General features: G+C 53.0%; 2 protein-coding genes across 4 annotated transcripts in view; both read left to right on the forward strand.

Annotated features, from left to right (window-relative positions):
* The window catches only part of PVRL4 (poliovirus receptor-related 4), a 20,016-nt gene extending 12,992 nt beyond the window's left edge, over positions 1 to 7,024 (forward strand). For 2 of the 3 annotated variants that reach the window (XM_011957588.1, XM_011957587.1), the window contains 7 exons: positions 310 to 600; positions 1,576 to 1,696; positions 3,283 to 3,431; positions 3,668 to 3,824; positions 4,246 to 4,321; positions 4,742 to 4,816; positions 5,156 to 7,024. In XM_011957588.1, coding sequence (XP_011812978.1) covers positions 310 to 600; positions 1,576 to 1,696; positions 3,283 to 3,431; positions 3,668 to 3,824; positions 4,246 to 4,321; positions 4,742 to 4,816; positions 5,156 to 5,380 — 1,094 coding nt within the window. In that variant the 3' untranslated portion in view covers positions 5,381 to 7,024. The remainder of the gene's footprint in view (positions 1 to 309; positions 601 to 1,575; positions 1,697 to 3,282; positions 3,432 to 3,667; positions 3,825 to 4,245; positions 4,322 to 4,741; positions 4,817 to 5,155) is intronic. The other variant, XM_011957589.1, reaches the window with a different exon arrangement.
* A 1,011-nt stretch (positions 7,025 to 8,035) lies between these two features.
* The window catches only part of ARHGAP30 (Rho GTPase activating protein 30), a 25,817-nt gene continuing 23,504 nt past the window's right edge, over positions 8,036 to 10,348 (forward strand). Inside the window, exon 1 of the mRNA XM_011957591.1 lies at positions 8,036 to 8,386. Coding sequence (XP_011812981.1) covers positions 8,382 to 8,386 — 5 coding nt within the window. The 5' untranslated portion in view covers positions 8,036 to 8,381. The remainder of the gene's footprint in view (positions 8,387 to 10,348) is intronic.

Raw genomic sequence — 10,348 nt, forward strand, 5'->3', positions numbered from 1 at the left:
GTTCAAGCAATTCTCCTGCCTCAGCCTCCCGAGTAGCTGGGATTACAGGCACCCACCAAAATGCCTGGCTAATTTTTTATATTTTTAGTAGAGACGGCGTTTCACCATATCGGCCAGGCTGGTCTCGAACTCCTGACCTCGTGATCCGCCTGCCTCAGCCTCCCAAAGTGCTGGGATTACAGGTGTGAGCCACTGCGCCCGGCCTGGGGGCCTGAAAGTTTGTACTTGCACAAGACTGAAATGCGATGAGTGGGGGCCTCCTAACAGGGGTTGTGCAGACCTGTGACCCCTGCCTTTCCCCATTTTCAGTGCCTCCCCTGCCCTCACTGAATCCTGGGCCAGCACTAGAAGAGGGCCAGGGCCTGACCCTGGCAGCCTCCTGCACAGCTGAGGGCAGCCCAGCCCCCAGTGTGACCTGGGACACAGAAGTCAAGGGCACAACGTCCAGTCGTTCCTTCAAGCACTCCCGCTCTGCCGCCGTCACCTCAGAGTTCCACCTGGTGCCTAGCCGCAGCATGAATGGGCAGCCACTGACTTGTGTGGTGTCCCATCCTGGCCTGCTACAGGACCAAAGGATCACCCACATCCTCCACGTGTCCTGTAAGTACTTGGATGCTTGGGTAGGGAAGCCCAAGGGGTTCTGAGCAGATTGGTGGGACGCCATAGGTCCCTGAGCCAGGCCGGGCTGGCCAACCTGGGTCCTGGAGGCTACAGTGTGTAAGAGAGCACTAGTCCAAATGTGGAACACCTGGAGCCTGATCCCAGAGGATAAACCTCTCTGAGCTTCTGTGTCCTTATCTTTACAAAGGAGATTGCCCTGCTTCACGGGGTTGTTGGGAGAATCAACTATAAACATGGAATTGAAAACACTTTCTAAAATATTAGTTTAGGATTTGGAAACAGATAAACTTAGACAAGCCCTAGTTCTACTTACCAGCTGTTATTCAGTCGTGTTAGGCTTCATTTTCTTTATCAGCAAAATGAGTATAATTATTTATAACTCATACCAACTTTAGAGGGTTTTGACGGGAATTAGAAATTATGAACGCAGAGCAACTCACACAGTGCTTAGCACATTGAAGGCACTTGGTAAATGGTAGATACTATTTTCCTAGAGTTAGATTTCAAGCTTCTGGAGGGGATAAGACTGTTTTCAGCATTTGGCTCAAAGTAGGTCCTCAACAAATGTTTGTTGAAGAAATGAACGAACTAGTAGGATTGTTCCACTTTTGAAGAATCAGGCAACATTTATTCAGCACCTGTTCTGTGACTAGCACTATGCTAGGCAACACAAGACATCCAGAAAATGTGTGACGGGTCACTACCTTGAGGGACTTAAGGCCTCATTGTACAGGTAAACCAATATAGACTCTCTGAGCTTCGAGAGGGGAGGGAACAGTGTGGCCAGGAGCTGTCAGCAGGGTGGGGCTGAGCTAGGTTTGGCAGCAGATGAGTAGGATGGAGAAGGGCAAGGGAGGGTATTTCAGGCAGGGTGGGGTGGGGGCAGAGCCCTTTGAGGTACCACATGATCAAAGGCATCATTCCCATTCTTTCTCCTCCCACCTCCCATTCCAGTCCTTGCTGAGGCCTCTGTGAGGGGCCTTGAAGACCAAAATCTGTGGCACGTTGGCAGAGAAGGAGCTATGCTCAAGTGCTTGAGTGAAGGGCAGCCCCCTCCCTCATACAACTGGACACGGTAAGGGCCCGAGCCTGGGGAAGGCCTAACTTGAGACTAGGTTCCTGCCCTCTCAGGGCCAGGGTATACTCACTATGGGATGGGACAATATATTCTGAGCCCCCAAATAAATTGGGGTATGTATTCACATCTCTTGTATTATTATACTCATTGTACAAGAATATGCATGGTCACCATACATTATTGGCTTGCCCAGGGAATCTAAGATACATAGTCATTAGTAGGGAATAAATGGATAAGCCCTGAAATTTTTTGTCTTTTATTTTATTTTTGTTTTGAGACGGAGTCTCGCTCTGTCGCCAGGCTGGAGTGCAGTGGCGCGATCTCGGCTCACTGCAACCTCCACCTCCTGGGTTCACGTGGTTCTCCTACCTCAGCCTCCTGAGTAGCTGGGACTACGGCACCCACCACCGCCCCCAGCTAATTTTTGTATTTCTAGTAGAGACAGGGTTTCACCATGTTGGCCAGGCTGGTCTCGATCTCAAGACCTCGTGATCTGCCCACCTTGGCCTCCGAAAGTTCTGGGATTACAAGCGTGAACCACCATGCCTGGCCCTTGTCTTTTATTTTTATTTTTTTTTGAGATGGAGTTTCACTCTGTTACCCAGGCTGGAGTGCAGTGGCGCATTCTTGGCTCACTGCAACCTCTGCCTGCCGGGTTCAAGAGATTCTCCTGCCTCAGCTTCCCAAGTAGCTGGGACTACAGGTGTGCGTCAGCATGCCCAGCTAGTTTTTTGTATTTCTAGTAGAGTCGAAGTTTCACTATGTTGACCACACTGGTCTTGAACTCCTGACCTCAGGTAATCCGCCCGCCTAGGCCTCCCAAAGTGCTGGGATTATAGGCATGAGCCACCGTGCCTGGCCTTGTCTAACTTTTAAATTGTGAAATATAACACAATATTTCGATATTAATATTTTGTATATTTATATGAAAGCATAAAGTGCACAAGACAGCTGTCTTTTTGCAGTTGTTAAGCCAACACTCCTATAACCACCACAATATTGCCAGCACCTCGAAAACACCCACTACCTCCAGTTCCCTCAAGGCATCCTTGGCCTTTTTCCAAGGTCTGAAATATCTAGAGAGTCAGGGAGAGGTTGGGTACACATGTGTGTGAGCCCATGATGGGCATGTTCTCACATGTAAGCATATGAGTGATGCATGTGGCCTTGTGCCTGGGGCTATGTTCATGTATCCTGCCATGCAACATCATGGGTGTTGGAGCAGGCAGTCACATTTTCCAATTACCTCTACACCCAGCTAGGAGTGGAGTGTCCTATTGTGTGGACTTTATAACGTGTACCTGGTACCCAGTGTTGGATGACGTGATGCCTGTGGAAGCATGTGGGATGGCACACGTGTGGATCTTCCCCGGGTGTGTGTAGGGGGTGCTCAGGTCAGGCTGGGCAGCAGGGAGAAAGGACTTCTGCCTAGACCTGCCTGGTGGAGGGAGGGGCACCGTGGGAACAGCCGGTGGCTCTGGGTGACGTCATGGGGGTGGAGGGTGGAGAGCTGTCTGGACACGTTGGGTGATGGTGGCTTCAGCCCTTCCGGGCTGGCACCCTTCAGCTTCCCTGTCTTCCAGGCTGGATGGGCCTCTGCCCAGTGGGGTACGAGTGGATGGGGACACTTTGGGCTTTCCCCCACTGACCACTGAGCACAGTGGCATCTACGTCTGCCATGTCAGCAATGAATTCTCCTCGAGGGATTCTCAGGTCACTGTGGATGTTCTTGGTAAGCACCGGGGCAGAAGAAACAAGGGACCTGAGCCAAGGGCTTGGTGGGAGCAGCGGGAAGCAAGACAGAGACAGTGAATTGAGCAAGTGTTTATTCAGTGGGGGCTGGACTGTGTGTCTTTTGCAGAGAGTCAAACTGAGGTGTGGTTTTAGATGTTTTGTGGGGGAGCTGTGAGGTCTGGGGTGGGTTGTGGCTGCAGGCTTCCACCTCAGACAGTGGCCTGTCTCCAGCAGACCCCCAGGAAGACTCTGGGAAGCAGGTGGACCTAGTGTCAGCCTCGGTGGTGGTGGTGGGTGTGATCGCCGCACTCTTGTTCTGCCTTCTGGTGGTGGTGGTGGTGCTCATGTCCCGATACCATCGGCGCAAGGCCCAGCAGATGACCCAGAAATAGTGAGTACTGGGCGCTCCTGGGTGGGTAGAACTAAGCTGAGAACAAAGAAGAGGATAGCAGGAGGTGGGCCAGGACCGAGAAGACTGGGTGGCCTGAAAACTGAGGAGTTTCAGACTAGAGGTGGGCAGGGTCTTTCTAGGGCTGAGGAGGAGCTAAGGGTCTGGAGCACAGATGGAGCACTCAATCCTTCCACCTTAGTGAGGGTCAGATCCATGTGCCTGGGTGTCGCCAAGTATGCACACGCACACAGCACACACATGCTCTTCAGCTGCACTGCCATCTGCAGCCACACACTGACACTTGCAGGGCCAGCACGGCACCCACACCCTCCAGGCCTATCTCACTAGGCTCAGCCAGGATAGGCTCACCTTGGAAGGCTGCCACTATCCTCAGCTCCTGACAAGGGTGTGTCTTTCCCAGTGAGGAGGAGCTGACCCTGACCAGGGAGAACTCCATTCGGAGGCTGCATTCTCATCACACGGACCCCAGGAGCCAGGTGTGTGCCAAGGTCGGGTGCATGCATGCAGGAGTGTAGTCACACTGGGGTCTGCTTGTGCCTGGGCCTCTCTGCAGACCAGGAGCACAGCTCTCTGCTGGGTCAGCCACTGACTCACAGCTGGGGCTGGCTAGGGTAGACTTGAGAGGGTGTAGTTGCTTTGGGTCTGCTAGGGCTGCTCCAGAAGGCCCCCTTCAGCATTGGCCTAGGGCCTTCTCTGGGAAGCCACCATCAGTTCTGCTTCCAGGTTGGGTTTGGGGTGGCAGTGGGGAAATGAGGATGTTTGTTTCCAGGAGAGAATGGACCTGTTGGGTTGGGGGACAGGTGAGTAGGGAGGAGGCTGGTGGAGGACAAGAGGGGAAGAGGCTGAGGAGAGGAGGCTGAGCCCTGTTCTAATTCCCCCATGTCTGGGCCCTGCAGCCGGAGGAGAGTGTAGGGCTGAGAGCCGAGGGCCACCCTGATAGTCTCAAGGACAACAGTAGCTGCTCTGTGATGGTGAGGCCCCCGGCCCCACCGGTGTCCCCACCACTCTCCTCGGGCCCCTGTCCTGGTCCCAGATATGGTGCGTCAGCAGCCCACTTACCAGTCCCTCTCGCCTTAGCCCTGGCTCATGCAGCCCAGCACCGCATCTCTGCTACATCTTTGTTCTCCCGTCTCCCCCTCCCCATGCCTAACACTTGTTCCTGGTCCCCGATCTCTGGGCCCCTATGCTTCTGAGGCAACCGTTACCCCTGCTTGTGCCTGGCCTCTGATCCCACCATGACCCAGCTGTGCCCCAGCATGTCCAGCGACCCTGCTTTGGTTTCTGACTTGCCCTCTGCCCTTGGTCTCCAGAGTGAAGAGCCTGAGGGCCGCAGTTACTCCACGCTGACCACGGTGAGGGAGATCGAAACACAGACTGAACTGCTGTCTCCAGGCTCTGGGCGGACCGAGGAGGAGGAAGATCAGGATGAAGGCATCAAACAGGCCATGAACCATTTTGTTCAGGAGAATGGGACCCTACGGGCCAAGCCCACAGGCAATGGCATCTACATCAATGGGCGGGGACACCTGGTCTGACCCAGGCCTGCCTCCCTTCCCTAGGCCTGGCTCCTTCTGTTGACATGGGAGATTTTAGCTCATCTTGGGGGCCTCCTTAAACACCCCCATTTCTTGCAGAAGATGCTCCCCATTCCACTGACTGCTCGTCCTTTACCTCCAACCCTTCTGTTCATCGGGAGGGCTCCACTGATTGAATCTCTCCCAGCATGCACGCGGGTCACTGTGTGTGTGCATGTGTGCCTGTGTGAGTGTTCACTGTGTGTGTGTGGAGGGGTGACTGTGTCCGTGGTGTGTATTGTGCTATCAGAGTCAAGTGAACTGTGGTGTATATGCCACAGGATTTGAGTGGCTGCGTGGGCAACACTGTCAGGGTTTGGCATGTGTGTCGTGTGGCTGTGTGTGGCTGCCTGAAAAAGCAGGTATTTTCTCAGACCCCAGAGCAGTATTAATGATGCAGAGGTTGGAAGCAAGAGGTGGAGACTGTGGATCAGACCCAGGTGTGCGGGCATAGCTGGACCTGAAATCTGCCTCCGGTGTGAGGGAACCTGTCTCCTACCACTTGGGAACCACGGGGGCAAGTGTGAAGCAGCCAGTCCCGGGGTCAGCCAGAGGCTTGAACTGTTACAGAAGCCCTCTGCCCTCTGGTGGCCTCTGGGCCTGCTGCATGTACATATTTTCTGTAAATAAACATGCGCCGGGAGCTTCTTGCAGGAATATTGCTCCAAATCATTTTTAATTTTTTCTTTTTTTTCTTGCCCTTTCCATTAGTTGTATTTTTTATTTATTTTTATTTTTATTTTTATTTTTTTTAGAGATGGGGTATCACTATGTTGCTCAGGCTGGCCTTGAACTCCTGGGCTCAAGCAATCCTCCTGCCTCAGCCTCCCTAGTAGCTGGGACTTTAGGTGTACACCACTGTGCCTGCTTTGAATCCTTTACTAAGAGAAAAAAAATTAAAGAAAGGCTTTAGATTTATCCAGTGTTTACTACTGGGATGGCTTAAAGTGAGGCCCCCGCACTCAACACCAGGGGGTTAATTCCTGTGATTGTGAAAGGGGCTCCTTCCAAGGCATCTTCATGCAGACAACCCCTTGGGAGGGCACCTGAGAGCTGGTGGACTCTGGAATTAGGGATGTGAGCCTAGTGGTTACTGGGTAAGGTAAAGTTGCATCCACAGTTGTTTGTGATACTTTGGGGAGTTGCTTGGACTTGGTGACAAGGGCTCCTGTTCAGTGGTGGTGTTGGGGAGAGAGAGAGCAGTGATTATAGACTGAGAGAGTAGGAGTTCAGGTGAGGTGAAGGAGGTGCTGGGGGTGAGAATGTCACCTTTCCCCCTGGGTGCTGGATTACTAATTCAAGGCTCTTCTGGATGTTTCTCTGGGTGGGGGCTGCAGTTCAATGAGGTTTATTTTTAGCTGGCACACCCAGATACACTCAGCCAGAATACCTAGATTTAGTACCCAAACTCTTCTTAGTCTGAAATCTGCTGGATTTCTGGCATAAAGGAAAGGCTCCCATCCTTCATTCCCTAGCCAGCCTAGGACTTTGAATGTGGAGCGTGAAGATCTAAGATCCTAATATGTACATTTTATGTAAATATGTGCATATTTGTACATAAAATGATATTCTGTTTTTAAATAAACAGACAAAACTTGTTCTGTCTGGTTCCTGTCTTGCCCCTTGAACTGTGTAAGCTCTGAGTCGCATACTCTCTGTCTTGGTACCATCCTTCTGGTAGTCCCAAGTAGGGGAGGACTTAGGATGCCTGTAGCTGGGAGGGATAGGAAAGAATTGGCTTCCACAAGGCCTTTGGCCATCTCTGAGAGTCCCCAGGTAGAAGAGTGGAGCAAAGAACCCTTTCGAGGATGGCCAGTGTCTTAGTTTGCAAAGTGTTTTAAATTCCTTTTTTTTTTTTTTTTGAGATGAAGTCTTACTTTGTTGCCCAGGTTGGAGTGCAGTGGTATGATCTTGGCTCACTGCAACCTCCGACCCCCAGGTTCAAGCAATTCTCTCACCTCAGCCTCCCGAGTAGCTGGGATTACAGGCGCCTGCCACCACGCTCAGTTAATTTTTGTATTTTTAGTAGAGATGGGGTTTCACTTGTTGGCCAAGCTGATCTCAAATTCCTGACCTCAGGTGATTCACCTGCCTCAGCCTCCCAAAGTGCTGGGATTACAGCGTGAGCCACTGAGCCCAGCCTGAATTCCTTATGGTACTGGAGACTCAACAACAGCTATGTGAAATAGGCAGCAGTGTACCCTTTTTACAGGTAAAGAAACTGGAACCCAAGTTAAATAAGTTGTACAGACTCTTAGAGGTGGGAGCATTTAAAGGTCCTCTAGTCTTCTCCCTTCGTTTTCCTAGGTGTGGAAACTGAGGCTCAGTGAAGTAATGTGATTTGACTGAGGTGCTAGACCCATCAGAGGCAGAACCCAGGCATCCTCCATTGTGCGTGTGCTTTTTACAGCCCTGTGTCACCTTGCTCCAAGGCAAGCCCCAGGTCTTGGACCCAAGAATTCTGGTCTCTAAGGGAGTCGGTCACCTGCTTACACCCCAGACGCCATCACCCCACCCCAGGGCTCTGACATCACCTTCCCTGACCAATGAACGAAGTCCAAGCAATGGGTGAGGATGTGAATGTCAGCTACCTCCCCCACCCTAGGCCCTGTGGTTGCAAAGATGCTCTAACAGGAAGTGGGTTAAGGAGCTGCACTGCTTCCTGCCCCCTAAAGCTGAGCGGGGCGAAGAGGGCGAGTGCCAGGCTGGGCCACGAGACACAGGACACTGTTTCTTGCAGGGTCCTGGTAGCTTCCTCTTCAACAGCCACTTCCGTGTGGCCGGGGCCCCAGGGGCAGGAGCTGCTGCCCGTTGCCCAGGCCACCCTCCACCCCCCAGTTGGGAGCCCTGCCTCCCTGGGGCCGGGCTAAGCCCAGCAGCTGGCTGGGATCCCATGGGGGACTGGTAGGGCACAGGTCTTGGGGCACAGAGGTGACCGGGCCAGTGCCCTGGGGCTCTGGCCATGAAGTCTCGGCAGAAAGGAAAGAAGAAAGGCAGCTCGAAGGAGCGGGTTTTTGGGTGCGACTTGCAGGAGCACCTGCAGCACTCAGGCCAGGAGGGTAAGGAGGCCGGCTCAGCTTCTGCGGGGTAGGTGGGGAGGCACTGGGCCTCTGCAGCCCGATCCAGCCTGAAGGGCAGAAGCAGTTTCCAGTTCTCCTAGGGAAGGGGCAGTGGCCTGGGGTCACCATTCAAGAGACCTGTAAGTGGGCAAGACAGGAAATGTGTCTCAGTGAAGAAGGCAGGGCGGCTCCCTTGTGTAACTTTCTGGGGATGGGGTGGCTGAGGGGATAAGAATTTGAGCACCCAGGGAGCAGTGAGGTGGAGGATGGACAGACTGGAAACCGAGGAGGAGTGGATGAAACAGTGGGCAGGTGACTGGGAACAGGAGAGGGAGGGTGAGGTGACAGGGTCAGGAGAGGAGTGACTGAAGGGGAAATGATCATCCTTAGGTCTGAATGAAAGGAGACAGGAGAATGGCCCCAGAAGGGTCTCAAGATGGCCCTTGAGGCCGGTAGTTTCCTGGCTGGAGAACACCCAAGGACAAGGTCATGGGCTCTGTTCCCACTGCAGCCTTGCTGGGCCGCAGGGGAGGATGTGGGGCTGGAAATGGCCTCTGCCTCCAGTCTCTGTGATTCTCTTGTTCTCCCTAAGCAAAAGAGAAACAGGTTCAAAGTGGGGGGCAAAGGGAGAAGCTGCTGAAATGGGGAGGAATGAAAGAGAGGGCGTGAGGCCTGGCTTGAAGCTTGAGGTGGAGGATGCAAAGGAGGGTGGGTGTGGAGCTCTCTGTGGAGCTCACCCATCTCCCTCCTTGGGTCACCTTAGAGTGGGCTTTGAAGCCAGAAGGACCAGGGACAATATCAAGTTCACCATGGAGCAGTCACTCAAAAATCATTTCTTGATTCAATTTGAAATTGAACCCAGGTATCCTGGCTGCCCAGCCCAGCTTGTTTTTGGCATTTCAAGCTCCTCCTAGAGAAGGGCATAATTCTTTCCCCACTCCACCCCATCCCACCCCACCCCAATCTGTCATTTCCTCTTTGTCCCCTCCTCTGCTCTGGGCTGTGGTACTTGCAGCGGAGGGAGGGTGATGGTGGTTCCCAGATCATTTCCTGCTCTTAGCCCCACCCCTGCGTCCCCAGACACCTCCTTCCCCTTTTCTCCTCCCTCAAGACGACCCCTATCCCCACTGCCCTTGGTTAAGGGAAAGCCCACACCCCAAGGAAGAGTGTTAAACAGCTGAAGCGAGCTTATTTGAGCCTTCCTCTTCTCACTGGGCAGAGTGGAGGTGGCACAGCTATCAGTGCAGGACTTACTCCTTTCTAAGGGACTCCTCTCAAGAGCTGTGATTCTTAGCCAAGGACCACGAGATTTAATTGGGGATGATGTTCTCCTCCCAGCTCAATGCAAACCCTCCGTTCAGGCTTTCCTGGTACTGCCCTTTCCTGTGGCCCACCAACCAACCCTATCTTGAAACACTGAACCCATAGCCAGCCCAGACCCTGCTCCTATAACCCTCCTGGCCTCTTCCTGCATTCCTAGCAGGGAAGGGGCATGCTCTCTAGAGGGGACAGACATCTGACCGCTGAGTCCTGATCCTAGGTGAATCCCAGAGCAGGAGACCAGAACCTCACCTGAACCCAAGGGTGGGTTTATCTTGGGCACCAGAGTAGCAGTGGTGGCTCCTTCTATCCCCCAGGTCTTCCTGGTACAGAGAGGTGGAAAGTGGAAGGAAGGACAGAGAGAGGCTGGTGATGGTTCCTCTCTTTAACCCAACATCCACAAAGAAATGAAGGCAGACAGATCTGTGTTTTTGGTTAATTTATCCTCCCTGATCACGTTGGTCTCCCCCATCCTCACAACCTTGCTCCATCTCAGCCCTCTCTCCAGCTCTTTGCCCCAACATGGGTCTCTTCCTTCCTTAAGCCCTAT

Source organism: Colobus angolensis, unplaced genomic scaffold (assembly GCF_000951035.1).
Source record: "Colobus angolensis palliatus isolate OR3802 unplaced genomic scaffold, Cang.pa_1.0 Scaffold447, whole genome shotgun sequence".
Classification (NCBI taxonomy): Eukaryota; Metazoa; Chordata; class Mammalia; order Primates; family Cercopithecidae; genus Colobus; species Colobus angolensis.